Raw genomic sequence first — 27927 nt, 5'->3', positions numbered from 1 at the left:
CAGCAGGAGCGGGTGTGCGGGCGCTCGCTGCGCGGCCGTGGCGGCTATGGGGGGAGCGCGGGAGAGGGCAGGGCCGGCGCGTCGGGCGCGTGAGGGCGCCGGGACGGACCCGCGGGCGGGAGGCCCAGCCCGGGCCGAGCATGAGGAGGTGAGGAGCGAGCGGGGTCGGGCGCTGCCGCGGGACGTCGCTCGGCGCCGTCAGGCAGGGGCGCGGCTGGCGCGGGCGCCTGATCAGGCCGCGCTCCGGCCGATTCCGTGGGCGGTCGCCGTGAGCCGCCGCAGGCGCCCCTGCGGTTCTGGGGGAGCCGGGCCCAGCGGCGGGGCCGGGCTGGGCCGGGGCTGGCGGTGGCTCCGCTCTTGGCGGGCCCTGCTGGGCCTTTCTGGCACTTCAACCTCAATCCCCGGGCAACGCGTTGGCTACTCAAGAAGTGTTTCGGGACTTTCCTTCCCCGTCCTGCACACAGCCGCCTGGGGAGGAGAGAAAATGCTCAGATTTGGGGGGGGGAGGATAATAATTCTTCAAAGCTGAGCCTTGCACGGAGCCATGTGAGTCTCATGGACCTGTCTTGCCATGAAACACTCCGTGAGAGAACCAAGTGAAATACGATATTCCGTATCATTTCGGAATCTGAGCACACGTATTTCATTTTTTTTGGGGAAGACTGGACGCGGGGTGTCTGCAGGGCGGCCGTACTGGCAAATCTCGTAACGCCACAGCATTCTGGCCCTTGAGAATGATTCCTGTTCTTCCTCTCACGGGGATTTTTTGAATCAGATTTATAACGCCGAACACAACTGCCGGTGCATTTTCCCTTAGGAATCATGTTACCAGTACGAACGTCTTTGTATTAGGCTGTTTCAACCGCTGTTTTTGAGAAACAGTTTCTATTTCTTCCACTCATGGCTTGTATTGCCAGCATGTAATTCTGTGTACATTGAGCTGCAACTAAATTTCCCTGCTCCTAGTTTTAACCTTCACGTGAAAATTGGTTTTGGGCTGTTGAAAAACAGAGCTGTGCATCTCAGGTGGTTAAATTATTTTTGGTATTAAAGTGGAAGTTTTTTTTAAGAAACTGTGCAGTTTATTTTAGCCTTTTCATTTTCTGCTCTGGATCAGAGCCACAGACGTATGTTCATTCCGAAACCTGATAGCTGGTTTAAACATCTCTATATAGTTCATGTAAGGTTCCTGCAGGGTAGAAGCAGAGTTCTTGAATTTCAGAGCAAACTGTTATTCTGATGAGATGTCTCTGTAGCGGCAACAGTGGCTCATGACAGAGGAATAAAGGAAGTTAGGGAAGCTTTGAAGTTAGGTAGCTTATGGCCTACACCTGACAATTTTTTAAAAGTGTTTTTATTGCAAACTGTGTGGTGTTGCAGTTGTAACTGTGTTTTGCCTGTTTCTCCCCAAAATCTTTAGAGCATGAAAAAAATGAGGTATTAGGTGGAACAGAAGGATGCAGCTTAACAGGCTCTGACACTTAAATTGTCTGTATTTGTGGTCAAGTACTCTGGGGTTTGCAGAAGTGTTGTAGTTGCTGGTGTGTTGTGCAGTGTTGACTTTTTGGTAAGGGTTAAGTTGTTTGGTTTCCAAATTAATCATACAGTGGTCTAATAGTTGATTTTGGTCATAGTCTGATATGACTACCCTGTTTGTTCAGCAAAGATTTTACTTTATTCACAGAATTCCATGGAAAATGGCTGTAAAAATAATCCTAAAATCAGTGGTGTATGCAAATGTACTTTTGATACACTGCCAAAACTTAATGTCCTTTTAACAAGCTTTTCTGTGCTCTTGAAATCTAATTTATCACTTGTATTATTCTAAAAGAAGGGTATTTGGCTTTTAAAGCTGTATGGGACGGTGGTTGTAGATAAGTTTTTAAAGGAAGGCATAGGGATATAGGGATAATGAATTATTTATTGAAAGAAAGCCATTTGGTACTATATCCAGTGGGTTTAGTAGCATTTCTGTGGATGACTAGGGCTTTGAAAGACTGACCACACACCACATAAAGTTATTACATAATCTAAATGCAGCTGTTGGCATGTTTTCACACTGAATTCTTTACTACTAAACATGTGAAGATTTTATTATTGCAGCAATGAACTTGCAAGCAAGCTATACTTACTAAAAAATAGATATGATAAAGCTTATTTTAAATAATTTTTTTCAATCAACCTTTTTCAAGCTGTTGAACGGACTTCCTCTTTTAATATATTATTCCATACATACTTATTAAAATTAATTATTTATCAGAATCCCTGTAATGTCAGAGATACTTGTTTGTAGTCTACTGGGGATTGAGAAACTTTGTGGAATGGCTCAAAAAAAAAAGAAAGGTAAGTGAAGTGTGCCAGCTTTTGAAAGCTGAGAACATAAAATGGAACTATGAAGAGCAAGACAAGGTTTTTTTCCCATTGTGTGAAAAAAAGTAAGGGAAGCAAACCAATCAGAACTTGTATGAAACTCTTATTTTAACATCTGAGTAGACTTAAAAAAAACTAATGGTCATTTAATCATGTTTCCATGTGGCGCAGGGGGAGGGGAATCCTGCTGTGTTTTTCATCAGTTTCCACATAAACTATTTCAGTCCCATGCTCACACCACTTTTTTGTTAATCATCAACAAACATTAAAGCCCATTTATATGTATCAAATGAAAGTGAGGAAAAATATTTTTTAGCTTGGAAACACATGGATGGTCTACCAGACTCCTTCAGTGAGATCAGAAACTGTCTAGATCCTGCTCCTCAGGTGTTAATTACTTTGCAGATGGAAACACATTAAGCCACAGAACTCCTGTGAGCTGCTGCAGCAGCAGTGTTGAAGTGTGGTGGTGACACTGACACCCACGTGTCACATCTGTGCAGATGAGAAGCAGGTTTGAGTGTCTGGATGGTACAGGAGCCTCACTGAGGCAGCACAGGAATGTGTGAGTTCCTAGGGACTGAAAGTTGAGACTTTGCCCAAATTTCAGGTTGTCTATAGTTACTACTTTTCTTTGGGGAAAGAGTTTTGTTAAATATTCTGTCTGTTTAAAAAGATGAGAAAAATAATTACAGCACTATTAGTAGCAATGGGGAACAAAGACAACAGACCCCTTTGTATGTCCCAAGAAGATCCGTTTATTTCCGAAAGTCTCTTTCTTTGTGTATCCAATGTGAACTAACGACACATATGCTCAAAGAAGTATTTTTAAATTGTTCTTTTTCACTTCATTGGTTGTGAGCTATAGTTCTTAAGATGATATTTAACCAAGGTGTTTGCTTCCATGGTTTTTTAATAGCTGAAAGTGAGGTATTTTTTACTTTGAAGTGAACTATCTTTCTAGAATGGTAAAAGTAAGAGCCTCCAATTTTTTTTCTGAGAACTGCATGTTGCAATGTTGGCACAATTTGGTTTTCATATATTGTATATTACTGGAACTGTCCATTTCTATTAAAGAAGTGGCTGTTACAAGTTACTAAAGTTCCCATTTTCTGCTGCTCTAGTTTGTCAACAAAATTTTCTGCTTCACTAAATCAAAATGTTATGCAGAATGACAGATGCAGTGCACTTTGTCAGAAATAAGTAGTCACTAAACATGGGAAAAGAACTTTATAGTGGAAAGTTTCATTAAAATATTGTTTGTAAACCAGAGCAGGTTGTTTATTCATGTTCATTTGCACTTAAGTTTTCTTTTTGCTTTCACTTATGTGTGTTTTCTTTGTTTTCTGCATTTCATTACATGTTTTCCACAACCCCTTTTTTCAAGGAACTAGAGAAGGAAATGAAATACACAGCAATAAGGAGCAGAGATGGGTAAATGGGTCTGTCCATGATCAGCAGTACAGTGGCTGTTCTGGGATTGTGGTCACTGCCTTGCATTTGCTGAACTCTGATCTGTATGAGGAATGAGTCTGGTCACAGATTTAAATTGTTTTATGTTTTATTTAAGACTAGCTGTACTTACCCAATTCAGTTGTTTTTTCTTTTCTTTTTATTCTAGGCTTCCTGCTCTGAATGTGTTTCTTTGCAGAAGGAATATTGCACTGTTTCACAAAGATTGGACCCTTCAGTAGAATTTGGAAAGATCTCTGCATATAAATCAAGAGCTTATTTTTCTTGAAGACTTCTGTGCAGCTTTTAAAGTTTTAATCACAATGAATTCAGGCTTATGGAGTCAAGAAAAAGCAAGTTCGTCCTACTGGGAAGAGCGGATCTTTTACTTGCTTCTCCAGGAATGCAGTGTCATAGACAAGCAGACTCAAAAGCTCTTGAAAGTGCCCAAAGGTAGCATTGGGCAGTTTTTTCAAGACCGTTCTTCTGTGGCACACTCCAGAAATATTCCATGTAAAGGCAAGAAACTGCAGATTGGATTAAAGATTCTGGAACAACCTCATGCAATCTTGTTTGTGGATGAGAAGGATGTTATAGAAATAAATGAAAAACTAGCAGAGTTGCTTCTGGCTATTACTAACTGTGAGGAAAGATACAGTTTGTTTAAAAGCAAAAGCAGGTTAGCTAAAGGCGTCCAGATAGATATTGGCTCACCTGTTAGAGTACAGCTGAGATCAGGGGATGAGAAATATCCTGGAGTTGTTCGCTTCAGAGGGCCCTTAATGCAAGAAAGGTCCCTAACAGGGATATACTTTGGAGTAGAATTGCTGGTAAGTTACTTGCTAAGGGGTAGTATCAGATATGCTTTATGAGGTGAGCTAAATAAGTCTTCACTATAAGGAGAAACTCCTAATAATTTTTTTTCTAGAAGCATAGTTACCCCTAAAAACTGTACCTTCATTCTCATAAATATTTTTATGTGAATGTGCCATATCACATCAGCCTTGTAATCTCCATGTTAAGTGAAGCTGGATGTGGTGCATGGGCTGGCAGAAAGACTTGAGCATACTCTGAGTCCTCTAGCCCAGAAAAATTTAATTCATAGAATCATGGAATGGTTTGGGTTGGAAGAGACCTTAAATATCATGTAGTCCCAAACCTCTTGCTATGGGCAGGGACACCTTCCACTAGACCAGGTTCCCCAGAGTTCCGTCCATCTTGGCCTTGAACACTGCCATGGATGGGGCATCCACAACTTCTCTGGGCAAAAATGCTTGCATCCCTATCATGGTGAATATCAGACTCTCAGATTTCTGTTGAGTGCTTTGTTTTCTGGTGTCAGGATACAGTCCATAAATGCAGGGTTGGATTTTAGGGCTGCTGTTTTTGTAGATTCCTAAAAGTCCAATGGCAACTAGTTAAAATAGAGAATGTACCTGTTGTATGCTCCTTGTGAGATACTTGTACAAAATTAATGGCAACCGTAAGCTATTGAACTCAGGAGAGTTCTCATCTTGTTGTAGGAGTATATTTTTCAAAGTACTCTTTAAACCTTTCCTGGACTCTTTGTAATTCCCACTGAGAACCTCAGGGAATATCAGGCCCAAGTGTTTCTGAAAATCATTTCACTTTATATGGCATATAAGTGGAATTTTTGAATGCTTAGCATTATGTCTAGTAAGAAGTAGTCTTGTCTTGATATGGCAAAAATTTGATGATTGAAGCAAAATTTGCACCTGAAGAGAACATGCTTCTCTGACTATAAAGGCTTCTGCCTGCGGCTACTCCCTAATCTAATGACATCTTGCTCTTTATTCTCCTGAGATAGACAGTTTGTGTATTTGCCACAGATGCTGACAACAGAATTCTCTCAATATAACGATAGTTCATCAGGCAAATTCTTAGTGCAGTTTGTCCAAAACACTGGATTGTGTTGCTGCTTTTTTTAGTAGTCTGTTTTTTCACAGAATACATGGTTTGGTTTTTTATCTTTTCTTTTTTTTTCCCTTCCTCTTCCTCCTCCGACACTTAGGAAGAAGGTCGCGGTCAGGGCTTTACTGATGGACAGTACCAAGGCAAGCAGCTTTTCAGATGTGATGAGGATTGTGGGGTTTTTGTTGCTTTGGACAAACTGGAGCTGGTGGAAGATGATGACAATGAACTGGAAAGTGACTATGCAGCTCCAGTTGACACAATGCAGGTAGAACTTCCTCCTCTGGAGATCAACTCCAGGGTTTCTCTGAAGATAGGAGAGAGTATAGAGTATGGGACAGTTATATTCTGTGATGTCTTACCAGGAAACGAAAGTTTAGGATACGTTGTTGGAGTGGACATGGTAAGAAAATAATCTGACTTTAATAACTTCTGCATGTGTGTTAGCTAGTGAATGACATGCACTTAGAAGAAGAAACATTATCCACAAGCTACTTCAGCGGAGGCTGACCTAAAATGGGAAATAAACACTGTGTTCAAAGATGCCCCTTGGTGGTAATTGTTTCTTGGCATCAGGTAAATGGTGTCCTATTTGATGCTAAACAGTTCAGGCAAAATACTCTGCTTACTCTGAGGAGCCTCCACTGAGCTACTTGCCATGTTAGGTGTCAGTCCTGAAGTCATGGAGTTGAGTGTTCGTCTTGTGAGACTGGCTTTGTTCTGCCTGTTAAAAAAGTAGGCTGGATGTCTTTTTCTTTTGTTAGCCGTTTTAAAAAGCTTTTTTTCATGTAACTGTTTTGTTTGACTTTGCTCTACCTTAAAAGTATGAGTTTCAAGTACAGAAGTTGATCTCTCAAGAAAATGTGAAGCTTGTCATTAAAAATTGTTTCTAGCAACATGAATTTTTTTTAAATAAGCAGCTTTTAAATTTTTGGTAGTTCAAGATTGTTCTGGTTTTATAGGTTAGATGCTTCCATTTTCTTGGTTGCAGCAGCTGTTCCATAACAATGCACTGGAGTTGTTCTAGCTTGTTTATCAGCAATGTTTTTTAGAAGAGAAATGCTTGTTAAAGTAGGAACTACTTCTCAAGAGAGCAGGTTTTAAGCTTTTGTCTTTAAAGGCTGTAATGTTTGCCTATTCTAAATAGAAAATTTGTTACAGGAAAAAGTAGATGTTGTCAAATCTTTCATTTTCCTACTTTTTATATTCCTAAAGACATATGTGTGTACTCAGTATGATGTAAATCTTCTTTTGGGATACATGTAATGTGTTTTTCTATTTTTAGGATAATCCGATTGGAAACTGGGATGGAAGATATAATGGAATACAGCTGTGCAGTTTTGCAAGTGTTGAAAGTACACTTCTTTTGCATATCAATGATGTTATTCCAGGTATGCCCTGCTTTCTTAGCCAGAAGGCAGACTTCGACAGCATCTAGGACATCCTCCACCTAGGCACAGTTATATAATTAAAACAGTACAGCAGAATTAATATCCTAAATTCACTTGAATTACCTTCTGTGTTATACTTCTCTTCAGTTTCACCCTCCTTTGGGTTACAGTCTCACTAGTAGAAAAGCTTTAATACTGAACACAATTCCTGTCAAATTGTATAGTATTTTTAATACTATGCAGTGTATAATATTCATGAATATGTGAGTGTCTGTAGTGGGAATCTTTTCTATGGACTGTTGTTCAGTTTACTCCAGGAGTTCAAGTATCTTGATCAGAAAGCTGTTCTTTCTTTGCTTGAAAGGTGTTGACAGTATTAGGTGTACATTCTGTGAATAAATACTTGGAAATGCCTGTCAAGACTGGAAAAATTCACTGAAGTAATTCACTGAATAGTGTTAATTTGTAACAACTACAGTACCCTGATTCCTTTTCTGAAGAAAAGAAAGTTTATATGAGACTTTTGTTTGGGCTCTGTCTCTAGGCAGGTTCTAATGACTGTAGACTGTGACTGTTGTTCTCACTCTTCAGTTTGACTGACTTTTCTTATGTCTGCCTCCTGCATGCTGGTTTAGTTGAGATGCATGTTTTTGCACAAAGTTTCTGCTCTTCTCTGGAGAATTCATGGGGACGTCTCCATTTTTTTGAAAAGAGCATTTATTGTAGATGTGTTGGTAGAATAAAAGCCTTAAAATTTCTTGCATCTGTTTCCCATAATGGAAATAGATACATATGTTGAAGGATGTAAAGTCAACCTATTTGATATGTTCAAGAAGTAATGGTAGACTTCAGAGTAAACAATTGCTGATGTGATAAAAGCAAATTGTATACATATAAAATGTTGGTTATGTGCCAAACAAGGCTTTGTTCCATTCAGTGTTAAAGCTTGTGATGGCAGACCTTTGTTCAGTTACATTCTGAGGTGAACTTTAGAAAAGGGAAGCTAATACTCTCTTCATGTACCATGTCTTAGAGACTGTGTCACAGGACAGGAGACCTCCCAAGCTTGCCTATACCTCAAGAAGTGGTGACAAAAGCTCGTTCAATCATAGTAAGCCAAAGGCTATAGGTACGTATGGCAAGGGATTTTCTTTAGTTATGTAAGATTACAAAATTTTGTTGCTTGCAAAAAAAAAAGTCTTTTTATCAGTTGATTTATTATTTCAGTTATGTGTCAAGTTCATAGAATCATCAAGGTGGGCGGAGACCTTTAAGATCAAGTGCAACTGTAGTTAAAAGTTAAATTTCTGTGAAGTAGAGTGTTAGTATGAATTTATTTAATCATTATAAAGATAGTAGACAGTTTAAGTTAAGATTGCTCAAACTGCCTTCATTTTCATGAAAAAGAGTTTGAGGTTTAGCAAAAATTCAAGACTGTATTACCTAGTTGTCTAGTATCACCGGGTCAGGGCTGCCTTCCGTTTCTCTGGAAGTGTGGTGTGTGTTTATTGTTTCGTTTTGGTTTGGTTTTTAGTATATATAGTTTGCTGTTGTCTTCTTGCAGAACAAGGAACTTCAAAATTTTTAGCCCCGGAGCAGATCTACTTAATAGTGCCTGTATTAATTTTGCTGTGATTCAAAACCAGAATTGAATTCCTGAAATATAAACTTCCTTGACTCTGTTTTTGTCCAGCTCTGAAAATCCTCCCAGGAAAAAAAACCCAAAATTGAAAGAGAAACAATTTATCCTTTTTTTTTTTTTTTTTTTTCCTAAAGGCAAAAATCAAAATTCTGTGTCTACATTGGATAGTAGAATACTCATGATAGTATATTCTGTAAGTTGTCATTTTACTTGGCATTGGATGCTGGCAGAGATGATCTTCACTGTGGTAACTGTGGTTATATGTTGGCACAAGTTATAGAATTGAAAGTAGATCAGTAATTTATTTGCCTACTGTGAAATTTCAGTGCTTTAGAACCAAAACCCACCTGCTGTAACTGTATTGCAAATACTTTCTTCTGTCCATAATTTATAGTCACGAAAAATTTGCTCTTGAGAGATATCTGCTGCCTTCTTTTAAGCTTGCTGACTTGAAATTTCAGCTTAGAGTGTATGTTGGTTTGGTGTAGACTTCTACCTTGTAAGCTTAGAACTGTGTTAGCCTTGATGGGAGGGTTTGCTCCTTTGTGGAAAGGCAGTTGTATATTCTTGAAAGTATAACAAATTTATACTATGAAATAAGAGTGTAAGTGACCTTTTGTAAATAGAGATTAATCTCTTCAATAAAATATGTGTTCTAGGATCTACCTCTGAACCTGGAAATAGAAGCAGATCTGAAGTCTTCTATACATTAAATGGCTCATCAGTTGACTCTCAGCCTCAAACAAAAACAAAACCCCCATGGTATATTGATGAAGGTAAAGAGAGAGGATAGTTTTTTATATATTTATTTTAGAAACCCCCAAAACAAAACTAGAGTACATTATGCTCTTCAAATAAAACAAGGATGAGATTAAATGTAAAACAGTTGGACTGTGTTGTCTTAGTGGAATACATACTACAGAAAAAGCATCTTGAAAGCCCTGTAAAATGTACTCTTGTCTTGGTGTGACCTGTGGTTTTATTCTGCATGTAGGAGATTACGTTCTTGGCAACTCATGTGCAGCTCTGTGGGAATGCACATGTCTCACAGGCAGAATAAAAGCTGAGGCTGGGATGGAAGACACGAAGATATTCCTTGTAGCTGAGTATACGGAGTAATTGCATTTCGCCTGTCTTTGTAGCTAATGTTACAGATCCAGGGGAACTGTAATATCTGCCATGCCAGCTAATCAGTCTGGAAGTGGGAGCAGGGAAGTTATCTAAGCATCCATGGGTTTTTTTCTGTATTTTTTTAAAAGTTACTTCTGTAAAATCTCCCTTTTGGTTTTTAAAAGTATGAGTGCACACACTTAAAGGATCAATATAGCTTGATTTGCTTCCAGACCTATTTTTTTCCTTTCCTGGTAAACTTTAGAAAAATGTGGCTAACTGGCTTCGTGACTGAAGGGGTAAATACTAAACTAATAATGTTAATTTGCAATGGAAACCTATAGCAGCAGTAGCCCCTAAATTCATTGAACCACAAAAGAAAATGGGTTAAAGTTATTCTTGGTTGTGTAACAGATGTCTTTTTTTTTTTAAACATTTTTTAAGACATTAACTTCATTTAATGAAATAGCATGGGGAGAACAGGTGAAGATGAAGATGCTTTTGTTCTGTGAATACCAACTGTGTATTAGAGACCCTTCCAGCTCAGGGTATTCTATGACTATGTAGAGAGATAAGACACAGAGTGCTTGTGCTGTTACATAGAGTTGTGATCTCTTTTATCAGGCACTGCACTGGTCATGACATATTTAATCCTTTATTCTTTATAGATACTGATAGATTCCTTGTATTAAAACCAAAGTCTGTTGTGATAGTCAGGGGAATAAGCACTCTTCCGTTTGCAAATAATATTTGCAAGCAATTATTTATGTTTCTATAAGCTCTGAACCGAAGAATTCCCTTAGTCACAACGACCAATGAGCTCTTCCTGGTTTTGTCCCTTACAGTAATAATCCTTGGAGCTGTTAGCTCATGTTCAAAGAAAGCCTCATGTGAGGAGGAAAAAAAAGATTTCAATCTAAACCTTCCTGTAGCTTCTAACATCTCCTTTCTCTGTGCTGTTCATTTCTGTTGCTTGTGGTAAAAGTGGTGGGACTGCAGCAGTGTCTGCTCAGTCAGTTCTGTGTCTCCAGTGTTGCCAAGTGACAAAAGTCTTCCTAAATGTCCCCAGGTGTTAGTGCTTCCCACCTGTTAAATCAGATGTGGCTGGTTTGATAGCCAAGTCTTTCCTTTTTTAATACAGGGAAAAAAAACCCCAACACTTAACTAACATCTTGGTTTTGATTTTAACAGCTGCTGAAGACCCTTCAAAATCACTTACTGATTCATCTTCTGGATTTGGGCATTCTTCACCACCACTGCAGCCACCTGTAACAAACTCTGTGTCTACAGAAAACAGATTTCACTCCCTCCCCTTTAGCTTGACAAAAACAACAAGTACTAATGGTACTATGGGACATAGTCCTCTCTCTTTATCTGTTCAGTCAGTCATGGGTGATGCGAATACTACAGCTACCCAGGAGAGTCCATCAACAGCAGGACCAATTGGAAACTCACATGGTCTTGAAGCAGGTTCCTTGGCAGAAGTTAAAGAAAATCCTCCTTTCTATGGAGTAATCCGCTGGATTGGCCAGCCCCCTGGAGTAAATGAAGTATTAGCAGGACTGGAACTGGTAAATATAATTCTAGTTCATATTAATGTTAATTACTAGTTTTCTTTATCAGAGCTGGTACCTGTATATGCTGCAAAAACAGCCAGTCTGGGGGATTTGCCCCAACAGGTTACCATGTGATCTCCTTAGCACTAAATTCTTTGATAAGCTCTGACTTTTGTGGCTGCCCTACACCTTACCCTGTTAATAGGCTCTGAGATGTCTTTGTATCACAATGGGCAATGGAATATGTAGGACTGATCACTTTCTTGCATTAAAGGAGTGTCCTTTGTTTACATTATGGAGATTGTAATTGAAAAATGAAATTTAAAGGTCCTTTGAAATGGAAATTTACATAAAATTCTCTAGCTGTAGTAGTCTTTGTTGAATATAATTTTTTGTTTGTTTGTTGTTTGCATATCAGCAAACAGGCAGTCAGAGTGATGACTGTCAGAGCCATAGGACTGGTTTTGATAATTGACAATAGTGATATTGTTGATTTGACAGCCATGTGCTTTATGTGTTTCTGTGGGCCCTTTGTAAGAAAAAAAAAGTACAGTTGCCTCAAACATTAATTGCTGTTGCGTACTGACATTTCCTCTGTGGCAGCTGCTGCCAAGGTTGTGATGGGGTATCGGTTAAATGAATGTATACACAATTAGGGAGAGGAGGTTCTTTATTTTGGGATAATACCCAATAAAATTTTACATGAAGCAGTATAAAATTTTGTAAAACACAAGCAAAATGAGAATGTGACTGGAATTCCAGCTGTTGTAAAAAAGTCCTGATCTTGTGGGTGTTTTGGGTGAAGTTGAAGCCACAGGCATTCTGAGACTGCTCCATAGGGTGTCATGCATTAACCTGAGTGCCACTCGTGCATTTCTGCATTAAAGCCTAGCCGTTGTTAGTAAGCAGGCAATATACCTTAAATCCTGTTCTTGAAGAGAACAGCTTGTTGTTGTTCACTCCTAGTTTGTGTTATCTCTCCTTGATGTACATTTTGTGTGTTTTGAAGTAGGCATTTTTCTTGTGCAGCCTAGTCACACTGAAATTGTTCACACTACCCCATGCTCAGTGATTTAAATTAAGTTGTAAAAAGTGCTCTTTCTAACTACAGAAGGAATCTGGACTAGGTTAAATTCACAGTCTCCCCTCCCACCTCTCCCACACTGCTTCTGATGGAATTCTTGTTTTATTTTGGATGGAGTGAAAGTTTAACCATGAAGAAAGAAACCTGCAACTCTTAATTTTCCTCAATAAATCCAGTTAAACAACACCTCAGTCGAGACTTTGGATACTAAATTCCAGAAAGAGTGTGCATCACGCTTCAGGGTAGCAGAAGGGTGAATTCTGGGTAGATACTTTATCAAATGTCTTACTGCAGAGTTGTAGAAGTAAGAAAAACAGTGAATTCTCACTTGAATTTTCAGGAAGATGAATGTGCAGGCTGTACGGATGGAACGTTTAAAGGAACTCGATACTTTACTTGTGCTCCAAAGAAAGCTCTTTTTGTTAAACTCAAAAGCTGCAGGCCAGATTCCAGGTTTGCCTCACTCCAGCCTGTTTCCAACCAGATCGAGCGCTGCAACTCTCTAGGTACTGACCTTCTGCTTATTTCTTGTTTATCAGCTGGGAACTGGCCAGGGCTTTGGTTTCATTCATTCCTGCAGTAAGTTCTTTGTATTGAACACTTGGAAATCTGTACAGGTATTACTTAATTGAGATTAATGAATAGAAGATCAGCCTGTACAGAATACAGTGATTCTTGAATTATTCTTTTATGCTTTAGAACAAGAAAATGTTAATATATTAAAAGAAATGTCATAAAATTATAGGATTTTTTTATGCTGTACACTTTTTACTTTAGAAGTTGTAAAACAATCTTGCCGAAAATGGTATGTACAACTCTAGCATTGTATGATTACATTATCAGAAATAAAGGCAGTTATTTTTCTATAATCCATAACATAAAATTATTTTATTCTCTAAATATTAACAAAGAAAAGCATGTATTTTTATGATGGAAGTTAGTGGTGAAAAACTCCTTTTGTTCCTTAACTTCGGGTATTTTAGATTTCTTGGGTCATGTTGTATTGCCTGGGACAACAGCAAAAAAAAGTGTCTGATACTTGTAAGATAGTTTGAACAGGGCATTTGTAATGAAAGGAGAACTTCATTCCTACTGGATAAAATTAATTCAGTGCTGCAGGCTTTCTGAAGCACTCTAGTGTGGAATGTAAGGCCTTCTTCACTCTCTGGAAGACAGTGAGTCTCAGCTATAATGCTATTCTAGTCCAGAGAAGGAATGCTTACACTAAGGCAGCAGCTTAGCTATAAAACATTAATAGGAAAATCTCAAGGGGGATAAAATTTGAGGCTTTAAAGTGTCTTTTGAAAAAAAAAATTTCAGCCTTTGGAGGTTACTTAAGTGAAGTTGTAGAAGAAAACACTCCTCCAAAAATGGAAAAAGAAGGTTTAGAGACAATGATTGGAAAGAAGAAAGGTATCCAGGGTCATTACAACTCCTGTTACTTAGACTCCACCTTATTCTGGTAAGTTCATAATTTGTATAGTGGCATCCCATGCTAGAAATGCAGCACCTGTGATCTTTGCTTGAGTGACTGTCTGTGTGTATTGCTGTGCAGCTCCCAGTGTCCTGTGCTGCAGTCGCTGTGCTCTCCCAGTGCAAGCAATGAAGTGCTGGTCATGTCCAAGCTGGACTAGCCCTTATGGATCTGCTTGTTTAGACTAAGGGAGTCCCTGGCCTGTAAATGGTTGAAGAATAAGGAGAGCACAGGCCAGGAGGTGGAGGGAGGGAAATGCCTCTTACAGCTTCTTTGAGGAACCCTGCCTGGGCAACTGGTTCTGTACTTTGCAGAAAGGATACGGGGTTGGAGTGGACTTTGCTATTTAGTGCAGCTGTGTCCCCTGTCCATAATTGTCTCCTTTTGAGTTTGTTTAGTTAATTCTTCTGTGGCTTTGCTTGGTTTGTCTTATGTTGCTCAGGCATCTAAAATGGTCAAAACAACCTTCCTTTTCCTTTTTTCTTTGTAGCCTGTTTTCTTTTAGCTCTGTTTTGGACACTGTGCTACTCAGACCTAAAGAAATGAATGATGTAGAGTATTATAGTGAGACTCAGGAGCTGCTGCGGACAGAGATTGTGAATCCTCTGAGAATGTAAGTAAAGACAAGAACTGGTCTCTAGTCTAACGTGAGTTAGAGAGATCCTGCAGTGTTTGCATTCCTACTGCAAATCTGAGAAATTTGGCTATCTTCTGCTACTCAGTGTACTTTTTTTAGTATTTTTACTTTTCCTTCATGGCAAATTTATTCAGTGATAACTGGAAATAGTTATTCATTGTTTAGTGATAAAATGTTTTCACTAATTTCTTATTTGCAAATGGATCAGCACAAAACCATTGTAAAATTTGTACAAAAACGAATACAAAAGTATTGATAAATACAAGTTACGTTTTCTCAGAGCATTCATATTTACATATTTTTAATGGTGTTGTACTTGGTAAGAAAATTATTTGGGTTATCTTATATGGAGTTTCACAGTTCAGTAAATTTAGCAGTATTTTAGAAGTTTCATTACCTTTTACATGTGGTCTGTAAGTGACCAAAATGCTTTTAATAAAAGAACTTAATATGACCTTTGTAATTTCTTAGGCACAATGAGCAAAGGAGATGCAACAAAAATCTCAGTGTAAAGTTATTGTTCTTAAGCCTAATTTTTTTTCAAACAAGTGAATAATACAGTTGTAGTTCCAAAATTCTGTGGGCTGTCACTGAACAATTTATGTCAAAGTTTTTATTTGATTCCTGGAATAAAATGTTGGCCCCTGAAGCCTTGTTCTTGTCAGGGAGTGTGTGGTTTGTCTGGTGTGTTCCAGAGTGTGTGGAATAGGTAGGATAGCAGGATACACACTGAGTAGCAGAAATCTCAGGTGCCTGAGATGGCTGAATGTCTTACTGTCCTTTTACCATGCTTAAAACTTGAGAGGAAAGGACTAAATACTCAAAGCCTCAGCTTCTTAGGTCAGCAGTACAGCTCTGTGACTTTTTCTCAAATATTGAAATTTATTTTTTGTTAGCAACTCTGGCAGTGCTGTTTATTATGTGACATTCTGAAATGATGTATTAAGAGGTGCAAATTAGAGTGAAAACAAATCAAAAGTAATTGACTGACAAATCCGAAAACAGTTATCCTGGTAAGCTGATGATGAAAAATGCTCTTAAAGGTTATGAAAGAGCATTGAGCACTGCATTAAATTTATACTACATTAAGAAAACTGGGAGTCAGATTAAATATGAGAAATCAGTATGTAGGTTTGAAGAAATACTGTATACAGTTAAAGAAGGGTTTGAGAACCTGTATTTCAGTATTTAAGTGGTTGGTTGGTTTGGGGGTTTTTTGTACTTCTCTGACTTGATCACAAACTAGCTCATAGCTTATTAAACCCATTTATCTTAGATATGGATATGTATGTGCTACAAAAATAATGAAACTGAGGAAAATACTTGAAAAAGTTGAGGCTGCATCAGGATTCACTTCAGAGGAAAAAGGTAATGGGGGAGGCTTGCCTTGCTTGGAGACTTATAAGACTCTAATATGAAGGAACTGAGGAACCTTAGTATATAATTATACCAGAACAAAACACCCAAATATTTTGCTGTGGCTGTAGTGTCTCTACCACAGATCTGAGGGACCATTGGCTCCTAGAAAGGTCTTTTCTGCTTCCTCAGGTATGTAAAGAACCTTATCTGAACAATTTGTGCAGTCTTCCACTGCCTGGATTTCTTCTAGTGCCTTCCTGTGCCTCTGTAACTCTCTTCTAGCAGTTGGTGGAGAAGACTGTGATAAGGCTGGGGTGTTTGTCCTCTTTCACAATGTCACTTTGGTCCCCGAGGAATAAACTTTTGCACTACAACATTTCATTGTTACAATGGTTATGTAGTATTTTAAGGAACAAAATGTCCCAATCATATTAGAAAAATCAGTTCCCAACTTTTTGATCTTCTGCTCCATATATTGATTAATTAGCATTGTATTATGTAGCTGTTTTGCTTTTATTCAGGAGAATACTACTTTCTTTGTAAATACTGAATGCTGGAACCACTATTTACTGCAGTTAGTGGCAGGGAGAGAAATACACCAGCAAACTGTGATGGGGGAGAACAGCCCTCTGGGAAGCTGCTGTTGGCTGCATTCTTGATTAGAGAACTCAGTCTCTAGTTTAGATGAACTTGGGACTGTTGTGTAGTTTTTGTGTTACTGTCACTGCTCCTCACTGGCTCTCTGCAGATTCATTGTTTCCTTTTGAAAGCTTTTCTTTCTCCTGGAAAGGTTGTGTGATGCCAGATGATTCCTCTGAAATACAAAGCATCTTTTTTAACTTTATGGGAAAGCTTTGTTGCCCTGTTGAGCCTGTACCTTCTATTAGGGCCATTTAACACTAAAAGAACAAATAGAGGTTTGTTATGAAAATGTTCATAGTTTGTCATAATCTTATTGTGGTAATAAAGCTGTAAAAACTAACTGTTACTAATTTTCTATGAAAATTTTGAAAATCTTCACTTTAAATGAGTCTTGAATAATGTATCTGGTTTTGCATGTTAACAAAACTTTTTTCTCTCCTCCCTCCAGATCCAGAAGAATTTTTGAATATTTTATTCCACCATATCCTAAGAGTTGAGCCACTATTGAAAATAAGGTGAATCTTTTTTCTTTGGCCTTCAAGGGTTTTGTCGTGTCTGTGCCATACAGAGAACAAAACTTATCTTCCACCATTCAGCTTTTAGCACCAGTCTATGTGTATTGTGCACATACCTGAACTTGTCAAGGAAAATTCAGAAGTCTCATTTCTTCTTAGAAGGCTTAAGATTAGTAGTGGTAACACTGAGCATCATGCTCTTAGAGTCCTCTCAACACCTGAGTACTCTAAAAAGCAACATTGGCTTAAATGCTGGCTGGGATGGGAGGAGGTTACAGTTCATAGCAAATCTGATGAAAGCTCCCAGGAATTTCATCCCAGGAACTTTTGATGCTGAGATGAAACAGTTCCTACCTAACTGTTTTCATTTGCTGTTAGAGGCTAGTTAGTCCTATATGCTTTTTCTCTATAGTAGCAAAAACCATTTCTTCAACCTGAGCACAGTCTTCTATATCCTTTCTTTTGTACTTCCAGATCTCCTCCCAAATATATCAGATTTATGTTTATTTAACAGAAATATTATCTGAAAAACATTGGTACTTGATACTTGACTATGTTTTGAACATCTGACCTCAAAACATGCTTAAATTGGTAGCTTAATCCTGTGTCCCTCTCCCTGTCCATACGAAATGTGTTGTGATTTTGTGGTTCTTTTTTTTTGAACGGGATAATTGGTTTGTGGTAGGGGTGTGTGTGTGTGTTTAGTGGAAAGGGTGGGTTTTTTGTGTTCTTTTTTTTTTTGCTGGTGCTTTTGTTTGGTTTTTTGTTTTGTTTTTTTGTTTGTTTTCTGGTGAGGATGAAGATGTTTCTCCAGACTATTTACTATGGCTTGCATTGGCAGTTTGTGGTAACCTGCCTCAGAGTTTGCCTAGGTCTGGAAGGAGTATTAACAATTAGAGCTGGACAGCCTTGAATCTGGATTATCCTTTTGGAGAATTCTCTGCTAACTATAGAGCAAGTCTAGCAACATTAGCCATCTGTGTGAGACTTCCACTGCAGGAAGCAGTGTAAATATCGCCCTGATTTAGAGGAAATGTTTCATTAAACCCATCATACTGAAGATAATTATTGTTGTTTCATTTGATATTTTATTACTGAAACTCCTAATTGTCTCTTCAATGAAAGCTGCTTTATTGTCTTGGAGTTTTTGATGCAGATGCTTAGGAAGTATGTGTCAGTTGGTAGTTCAGCCATGCATAGCCATATGTTTTTAAAACATGCTCTGAAACTCACACTGATTTTTTTTTTTTTTTCTTTAAATTTTTTCCATAATCAGTCCACATTTAATACTTGACTGCCTGGTACTTAGTCATTGGGGGCAGGAGGCTGTGTTCTGTTTGGCTTTGTTGTTTGTTTGGGGTTTTTTAAAGCACAATATATTTCAACGAAGAGGGAACGTTTTGTAGACTATTTTCATGTAGATGTTATTTTCCTAGTAAGATACTCGCTACTACCGTAGAGCTTCAGAATCTGTTGGTTTTTCTTTTCTTTAAATCTGTTTTTAGATCAGCAGGTCAGAAAGTACAAGACTGTTACTTCTATCAAATTTTTATGGACAAAAATGAGAAAGTTGGAGTCCCAACAATTCAGCAGTTACTAGAGTGGTCATTCATCAACAGCAACTTGAAGTTTGCAGAGGTTGGTGACAGCTGTTGCCTTGTTAGAAGTGATCATACCTAAATATCCGTCCATTCAGCAATGGGACAAAAGTAGGATTTGGTGTAAAAACATGCAGACATGGTGGAATTGGGAATATTGTGTCAGTGATCTGAATGCCTACATAGCAAAAATATTTTAAGGTTCACTTAATGACATGTATTCTTTGGCTGAACAGATGAAAATGATTTAGGTAAAGAATTACTAAAAGAAAACTTCTTAACTGCTGCCAGTAAGTTGTTTTAAGGACTAATACTTTTAGATACCTCTGTCAGTGGGCTGTGAGTTGAAATAACATGAATATATTTATAACATTAGAAGAATGTCTATAAACTTAGATAATTATTTATCTCAAGTTCATGACATTATATTCTGGTATTTTACTTAGGCACCCTCTTGCCTGATTATCCAGATGCCCCGGTTTGGAAAAGACTTCAAAATGTTCAATAAAATTTTTCCATCCTTGGAATTAAATATAACAGACTTACTTGAAGACAGTAAGTATGTAACATTACATTGTATACTGAAAGGGAGTTGCTGAGAGTGCCTAACACAGTGAAAGTACTAATGGTACTTCTGGTGGGGTTTTTTTGGGTTGTTTTTCTATTAGATATTTACCAAGTTAGTGTGAGATGCTCAGGGTGAGAAGTTTACTGGCTAGAAGGCTTTTTTCCCTTACGTCAATTAGAAGCTCTAATACAGAAGAATGTATAAAATACAATTTCCTTGATTGTGTTCATTTAAGTCTTGAGTGGTGGTACAGCTGAAGTTATTTCAGGAGGGTGTTTTTAAAATTGAGTTATTAGCAGCAAAGCAGTTCATTAATATGGCTGTTCATTTGGTTATCAGACTAGAAGGGAACCTGAGATGAAGATGTGCAGCTGTGGCATATTGCGACTGCATTTTTCAACCATAATTGTATCACTTCTTTTTGTGACCTAAGTTTCTGACATTGATCATCCACTGAATTTTTCATTGCATTACCAAAGGAAGGACACCTAGTTTTAAAATTGAGATTAGAATTAATAAGACTGCCAAAATTCATTAGAGTAATAATTTCTGAAGTTGTCATGGCCTTTTTTTTTCACTGTCTTGGCCATTAGCTTATGCTTTTTTCTTTTTTTTTTTTTTTTTTTTTTTTTTTTTGGTGGTGTTGATAGCCATAGGGGCTAAGCAAGCTCTACCAATATGATAAGAGAGAGCTAACATGATTTAAAAGCCTGGTTTTGCTTTTGTTTTTGCACTTGATTTTTATCATCTTGTTTTGCAACTTACCAGTGTAAATGTTTTTCTCTTAATGCACATTGCACCAAAGAGAAGTTAAATAGAGTGGTACGTTTCTGCTTTGATTAGCAATCTCATTTTAACTTTTTGTAAATGTAGTGTCTTTCTCCATTTCAAATAATAGTTCTGCATTTTTGTATTCATTTTCTTAAAAAAAAAGCCTCCCCAGCCTGGAGACTAATGCCTTTCTTGCAAATGCAGCTCCCCGGCAGTGCCGCATCTGCGGAGGGCTCGCTATGTACGAGTGCAGGGAGTGTTATGAAGACACTGATATTTCTGCTGGCAAAATCAAGCAGTTCTGCAAAACATGCAATACACAAGTAAGTGCTTGTCTTTGTTATTCTCATGGGTTTAACCCAAAACTATTAATGCTGTAATAATTGAAAGAAAGGTAGAAGAGCACAGTGAGACTTCCTCACCAGCTGCCACCCACCAAGTGAAGTGTCTCCTTTGGTGACAGATCAGGAACTCCTGCCTGTTTATCAACATGGCAACTGCCAAATCCAGGACTGGACACAGTGGAGAAATAGTAATCATGTGCTTTAAATCCCAATTTTATGTACATGCTACCTTGGTAGACTTGATTAATTCATGACAGAAATGCTTAAGTTTGCTGTTTGGAAATTGCGTGAAGATGTCACTTATGGCTTGTTTTCCAATCTGAGCTTAGTAGGAAATCGTTGCATTAAACCTGACCTCCCTTCTAACCTTAGATTTGAATTTTCTGGGCAATATTGAACTACACTGGTGGGGAAAAATAGATGAAACATTTAGTCAGCTACTGTTACTGCAGTTCCTTCTCTAATGCCATTAATCTTCTGTTCAGCAGTAATGTTTTTTCTAGCCTTGTCTGCCACTGAAACAAATAATCTTATGGGGTGTTTTTTCTTTTCTGAAATATCACTTCAATTGTAGGTTCATCTTCATCCCAAGAGACAGAGTCATAAATTCAATCCGTTGTCACTTCCTAAGGATCTGCCAGACTGGGACTGGCGGCACGGCTGCATCCCCTCGCAGAAGATGGAGCTGTTTGCAGTTCTGTGCATTGAGACCAGCCACTATGTAGCCTTTGTGAAGTACGGCAGGGACGACTCCGCCTGGCTCTTCTTCGACAGCATGGCAGATCGGGATGGTAACCTCTCATTTAGTCTCTTCATTTCCTCTTACTTGTTTGTATATGTATTTTAGATTTCAGTGACTATTTCTTGACGTTTTGGGTTATTAGTATCATTTAACTTGATGTACGTGATGCTGGGATACTGATCTTGACTCAGCCTTACCTCAGCACATTGATTTTGTGGCAGCTGCTGATTTGCATATTCTGAGTTTCACCTAAATTGGATACCTTAGTAAGCAGATGGTGTAGAAGTAACTGCAGAAGTTTTCTTGCAGGACTGCTTATACATTTTTCTATGCTTTGCAAATTTGGCAGAGAGAATTAATTTTAAAGAATCAAGTTCAGGAATGTACTTTCAATTTGTATTTAACAGGAAGTATGTGATTATCAGTCAGCATGCAAATTTTTTTATTGCTTTTTCTTAAATGATTTACGGTAAATGCCTTTACAATAAAGGAAATAGTCACACATTACAACATCTATGCTATTCCTTTGAATCCCTTTAGAGTTATCAGTGGAAAATTGTTATCCTGTAATAATACAAATGTCATTAAAACAAGTGTTTTCTTAGATACTGCTATTTAAACAGATCCCATTTAAATATGGACTCTCAATTCTGGTGCCTGAGAAAAACAGTAACAGATGAAGTGTCAGACATATAGTAACGATTTTTGCATGAAGTATTCTTGAACCCCTCTGTTACAGTGTGAGTTGGAAGGGAGAAAAGAATCTTGCCTCTTGTTGAAAATGAAATTGCTACAGAATTAGAGTCACTTTCTTAGAACAGCCAGAAGACAATCAAGCTTTGTTTCAGACTCCTTGAAATATGTATGACTGAAGTTTGTAAAGAACCACTTTATTTCAGGAATTTAGATCACATGAGATGCTGGAAATATCTCCTGTTGATCTTAGGGGGGTTTTTTGTATTGCAAATATTTTTCTTCAGCTTTTCTTCATAAGCTAAAAATATCGGCTGGGAACAGCAGAATATCCATACCTGTGTTGTTTGAATTTGCTCATTTTTATGTGGAAGATGGCCAGGAGCAAACCCTGCCTTAGTGTTGCAAGTCAGGTGCAGACACGGTTTGTAAATTCATCAGCTGCTACCAATTGTCTTGTTATTAACAAATTCAGTGCATGTGAGGTGGTTTATGTATTCAGGTCACTCTCCTAAAGTCATACAAAATTTTTAGTGTTAATGAAAACCCAAAGTTCTCCCCGGCTTTGTGTGGTGCTTGTGTGGGTGTGGTTTGTTGGTAAATACTACACTATTCTGACTCTAGTTGTGATTTCTTGAACAATACACATTTCATAGATGTTTACCCTGCAGCAGTCCAGTGTGGCATATTTTAGAAGGCGTTTTCAAGAACTGGTGATGCTGTCATAATAAAAGTACATTATAAAGAGCAAACACATGTAGATGCTCTCCTAATCTGTTTCTTCTTCTTTCCTTATGGTTCAAAAGGAGGTCAGAATGGCTTTAACATTCCACAAGTCACCCCGTGTCCAGAAGTTGGTGAATACCTGAAGATGTCTCTAGAAGAATTGCACTCACTGGATTCCAGAAAAATCCAAGGTTGTGCACGAAGACTGCTTTGTGATGCTTACATGTGCATGTATCAAAGTCCAACGATGAGTTTATACAAATGATCCAGGATCTCTGCAGAACTGAAGAGACAGTTCAGAGTTACCCACTCTTAGGTTTGCTGCAGTTTTGAGTAGTTCAATGCAACCGTTGCTGGCAATGGAAGAAGTTGACTATGACATCAAGAGGATTTACTGTTCCAAAAACTACATATGGAGTTCTGTCACTGAAGTATTTAAGCATTTTGCACTCTAGGAAGTGTGCTTGCGTGTGTTTGTTTTATAAACAAAGTTAAGTTACTAAAACTTAAAAGCTTTAAGTGCATTGATGATACACAGGCATTTTTGAAGTGTTAAAGGTGAAATTATATGAGGAGAAATCTCCTTATCCATTGGGAATGTAAGGATACAGTGTTCTAGTTCAGTGCTTTTCTGTGGACAGGGATTCTCATGTGTTTCTCTACACCCACCCTGTCTCCTCACCCTTGATCTTTTTAACGCAGTAGATTCTCTCTGAAAGAGAGAATAACTTCAGTTTAATAAGATAAATTTTAGACTGCTCATTGCATATTATGTTATCTACTACATTCTTTTCAGTTCCAAAAATTAACATTCATTTAAAGATCTGAATCACTGTCTTGCAAAAATCAAGCACACAGACTTGCTGTGTTGTTAAGTTGCAATTTTTGGAGGGGAAAGAGAGGAAAAGAAGAGGGCATTAAGGGGACGCTTAATTGCTAAAATATAAAATTAGCAATGAAAGTTAACAGATGGCTTTTTCTAAGTGTCTATTTTTAAAGAAACAAAGCAGTCTGGAACAGAACAGCAACTGTACACAAATGATTCCAGGACAAAACAATAAAATTCATGGATTGCCTCAGGGAATGTTACTGAAGTGAATTCTAGTCCTTGGTAAACAAAACTGACTTTTCTACAGTACATTAAGCTACTGCCTGGGAATATGTTATACATCTGACTCTTCATTTCAGGATTAGTAATATTAAAAAGAGAATATTAAAAATCTCTGCCTGGAAAGATGAAACTATAAATAAAGGTAGATCAGAGTTTTACTGTATACCAAGTACCTGATGAAAACTAACTTGAAAAGCTGCAAAACCTGTGTTAATGTAAAATACTATACTTTGAAGTCTGTTGGTTCCTGTTTGCAATGAAATACTGTTGTTTTAGTTGCCTTTTAGCTACTTCTGTCTACACTGACTAGCAAACATGCAACTATATATATACAGTAACATCTGGTCGTACAAATTGCATATATATGAACTGTACATTTTCAACTCTTAAAATGTTTTATATGGAAACTTCCTTTTTGGGATGAAGTCTATAGAAGGGAAGAGATAACAAAATACAACAGAGGAAAAGCCACGTGAAAAAGCCACTGTTTTAGAGGCAATGGAGACTGATCCCTTATTGTAGAAAATGTGGTTACTTTGTTTTTCTTGGAAAACCTAGACTCTTTCTTTGGGACACGCTCTACCGTAGAATGGTAGTAGAGAGAGGTTTGAAAACTGCTTGAAGGACTAATCTGTGTAAAGCAGGGGGTGCTGAGGGGGTTGATCTGTTCCATTAGCCTTTGCATGAAGTGTGCTCTAATCTTTCACTCAAGAGTGAAAGGTTGTTAGAAGTGTCACTGTTGCTTTTGCCTCCAAGAGTCTCCTGGCTTTCATGTTCCCTTGCCTTATTTATCCTGTCTGTGCTCCTTGGCAAAACTCTTTTGTTTCAGTACTACCCTAAGCTCTTGACCTCTTTCTCTCCTGAAAAACTTCAGTGAGGTTTTAGGTGATGGATTCTATAACCATCTGTCAATGGATTGGTTATTGTCCATGGGCATTTCCTCAGCTGCATCCACCCTGCTTTGGGCAGCAGCTCAGCTGTGTTGACAAAGATGCCACCAAAGCATCTTGTAGGTAACGAGAGTAGGGGCAGCCTGTGTTCATTCCCATGGGCTGGAGCCCACTGGGCAATCTGAGCAGCAGGTTTGGTAGCCCACCCTTGGCTGTGTATTGAAGAGGAGGATTGGCTGCAGCATCCATGTTCCTCAAGTGATGTTTTTAGAGCCCTGTTTGCAAAGCAAATGCTGAGGGGCCTTGCCAAGAAAGACAATAGTAATAGAATAGACTCAACTTGCTCTGCAAGGTTTGATCCTTTTAGCCCCAGGCCCACTGTGTCCCAACCTGGAAGGAGGTGCAAGCAGTGTCCCCTTTGAACGAGGAGCAAACACAGGCCCAAGCACAAACCTGTACCCATAAGACCAGTCTGCATGTGTGGATTCTTTCTCTTCCCTAGCCCTAGATTTATTTTTGACTTTCCCCAATGTATTAATTTCATGTCTTCCACTGGTGTCATCTTTCCAACCCTCCCAGCCTCATTACATATAGTTACCTCTTGCTGCCTGAGCTTGGAGAACAGTCTTGGACCTGCTATGGCCAGAGGAGAGAATTGGAATTGGCAGCCATATTAAAGTTTCCTAGGTGAATTATCTTGTAGCAAAATATCCACTCTTTTTTACTGGAATGTATCCAGCTTGTCAGGATACTCTTATTAGCAGAAATGAATTGATACAGATGGGTGTAAATGAGCTGCTTGGCTTCTTGCCTCCAATCTTCTGGCCTTTCAGTGGAAAAGGAAAAGAAGTGGGGACTCTTCCTGTGAGACATGTAGGGAGTATTCTTTACTGTGCACACTTCTTGGTGACAAATACTGTGTTTGGAAGGGCAGGCAGTGCTTTACAGCCTGCATTTTGTACTATAGATTACTGCCAAATGGTAAATAGTTTTGCAAGCAGTAGTGTATGATTACATGGTTGGTTAGTTGTTTACTGGTGAAGAGGGCAGAGATGTCTTCTGTAGCATGCAAAAAAAAATTAGTTTTGGCAATCAAGGAGTCTTCTTTTAATCTAAAATGTATTGCTGTGTGCTGTACTGCACAGCATTGGAGGTGATCTGGCAATGTAAATGAAATGTTAAGAAATAACCCCAATTTTATTTCCTTTCTCAGAAACAAGTATACAAACAGAAAAGTGATTTCACTGTGAAAGGAAACTTGTGAACTTATATGCATAACTTATATGCAAGGGTAAAAAAGGCAGACTTTTTTGTGTTTTTTTTAAGCCTTCAGCATATATTTGTAGGGGATTTGAATAAGCTATTTTGAAGCCTGCATTTTAAGCATTTACTGCTGTTAACGGTAATGCCCAAAGATTCCAGTGACTAAGCACCCAATGTTTATGTTGTTTGATGCATTTGGAAACCTCCCAATCAGTTCTTTTCTCTTCCTTGTTTTTATATGGCGAATGTCCCCCCAAATTAATAGCACTTAGATCATTGCTTCATGGTTTGGCTCATAAGTACTGCTAAACAATGGCCTTAACATGTGAGTAGGAAAATACATTGACAATGTGGTTCCTGACAGCCTGTAAAAATGTAAAGTTTCATAGGACATAAACTTTTGTAGCTGGGAAAAAACCTTCACCCCCTACAACTTGCCTGCTCTGCTAAACATTTTTAGAACTAGGGGTTCAAAATGGAACAAATCACTGTGCCACTAAATCCTTGCTTATTTTGAATATGGAGGGTAAAGAGAAGGTATTAGTTAAAGGTGATGCCTTACAGATTTACTCAAGCAAACAAAATCCTTCAAGAAAACCCCAACCAAACCCACCATAAGTTACATCAGGCTTGTCTTGGGCGGGGCAGATAATTGGAGGAAAAAATACAAAAAATATCTATGTTCAGTAAAGGTCTTTCTAATATGTGATACTGATTCTGTGCTCTTGAAAATTGTAATACTGTGTTGTACTGAACAGCCTATGAGATTCCCATTTTAAGCAAGTACTCTGTGTAACAAGAATTGCTCTTGCTCATAAATGGTTCATTTCAATGCACTTATTTTTCTTGTGCACTTTATACTGCACTGAGCTGGGCGTGGTCACCATGATCCCTGACAATTGCCTGTTCCATACAATACCAAGGCATCACCGTGCTGCACACCAGGCTGGTGTGGTTTCCCAACTGAGCTGGTGTAAAAAGCAGCTTGAAAGCTCTGTATTTTTACCACTGTAACAAAGCATGTTTTTATCTGTTCTTGATGTTTTGCTAAATAAACATCCCATGTTTTGTGCACAAATAGTCTCTTAAACTTACAAGGCTGTCTCCAAGAAGGCACTAGGGAAACAAACCATTTGATCAGGTTGCCCTCAACTAGCCTTAATTTATTTTTTTTTTCCAATGATAGGGCTGAATGAGCTGCTGCTGGAAAGGAATGTACTATGTGCTCTTTCTGTATTAATATTAATTAAAAATATTATTCTTATGGCTCTATTTGTTTCTTTGGGGCTTGGAAATTTGGGAGTTTCATAAAAAAGCATGAATACAGGGTGGACTAGCTTGTTTTGTGTACTTACCAGAGGATTTATGTTCATACATTTCTTTTAGTCCTTCCTTCACCTTTTCTAGGAAACTTAGGACTTGTTGTACTGTATAAAATCAAGTCTAAGAATACTACTTGTGTTTGACCAGTTAGCACCTGGTGCTGTAAGGGAAAACCACCGAAGAGTGATTATAGCTACCTGGAGTTTTCCTGGGGGGAAAATGATTTCATTTTTAAATGCTTAGTACGCCACCTTACTAACCCTAGTGAGCAGCTCCTCCTGGAATAATGCTGCAGCTCCTACTTCATGTGTGTTTTCTGTCTAGAGAAATTCTATCCAGTACTTCTAGGTTTACCTTTTTATTTATTTATTTTCCTGAGTATTTTTGTAATAATAAATAAATAAGAATAGATAAGAATAGTGAATAAAGTCCTACCTGGGTGTGCAAAAGGAATGCCGTTAATTTAAGTAATTTTAAAACCTTTATCTTACTGAAAATTCTTAAACACTTGTAAAAATAGATGCAGAAGTTCTGTTTAGGAGACGGCTGCTGTAAAGGGTCGGTTTGTGCTCTCGGCGGAGCTTTTCCCTGGCAGTAGGCTGGTGCTCGGGCTGCGCGCAGGCCGGGGCGGGGCCGATGCCGCCGGCCCGGCTGCGGCTCCGGCTGCGGCCACGCGGGGGCAGTGCCGGCCCCGGCTGCGCGCGGAGCGGGAGCGCCGCTCCTGTGTCCCCGCG

The 27927-nt window shown here is 38.5% G+C and overlaps 1 protein-coding gene across 2 annotated transcripts; it reads left to right on the top strand.

The window, feature by feature from the left end:
- Nucleotides 1–11: 11 nt before the first annotated feature.
- On the top strand, nucleotides 12–27136 carry CYLD (CYLD lysine 63 deubiquitinase). Of its 2 annotated transcripts, none has more exons than XM_010396575.4 (17): nucleotides 12–148; nucleotides 3992–4652; nucleotides 5855–6157; nucleotides 7040–7145; nucleotides 8179–8274; nucleotides 9447–9563; nucleotides 11089–11468; nucleotides 12878–13043; nucleotides 13858–13999; nucleotides 14502–14624; nucleotides 15925–16016; nucleotides 17098–17164; nucleotides 18670–18802; nucleotides 19209–19317; nucleotides 20306–20424; nucleotides 21020–21236; nucleotides 22687–27136. In XM_010396575.4, exons 2-17 carry the CDS (start codon nucleotides 4146–4148, stop codon nucleotides 22869–22871), a joined length of 2862 nt encoding a protein of 953 aa, XP_010394877.2. In that variant the 5' UTR covers nucleotides 12–148; nucleotides 3992–4145; the 3' UTR covers nucleotides 22872–27136. The 2 variants fall into 2 exon arrangements, with proteins under 2 accessions (XP_010394877.2, XP_010394878.2); XM_010396576.4 differs by having other exon boundaries at nucleotides 13–148; nucleotides 5855–6022.
- Nucleotides 27137–27927: the final 791 nt, after the last annotated feature.

This window comes from Corvus cornix, chromosome 11 (assembly GCF_000738735.6).
Source record: "Corvus cornix cornix isolate S_Up_H32 chromosome 11, ASM73873v5, whole genome shotgun sequence".
NCBI classification, from domain to species: Eukaryota; Metazoa; Chordata; class Aves; order Passeriformes; family Corvidae; genus Corvus; species Corvus cornix.
Note: the sequence above shows the minus strand (reverse complement) of the source record. Positions and strands in the feature narration are given on the sequence as shown.

Excerpts from the sequence above, each read along its gene's own strand:
- CYLD (XM_010396575.4), top strand. The coding sequence starts at position 4,146 with ATGAATTCAGGCTTATGGAGTCAAGAAAAAGCAAGTTCGTCCTACTGG. Across the intron at positions 6,158-7,039 it reads ACGTTGTTGGAGTGGACATG|GATAATCCGATTGGAAACTG; the intron begins GTAAGAAAATAA and ends TTCTATTTTTAG. Across the intron at positions 8,275-9,446 it reads TAGTAAGCCAAAGGCTATAG|GATCTACCTCTGAACCTGGA; the intron begins GTACGTATGGCA and ends TATGTGTTCTAG.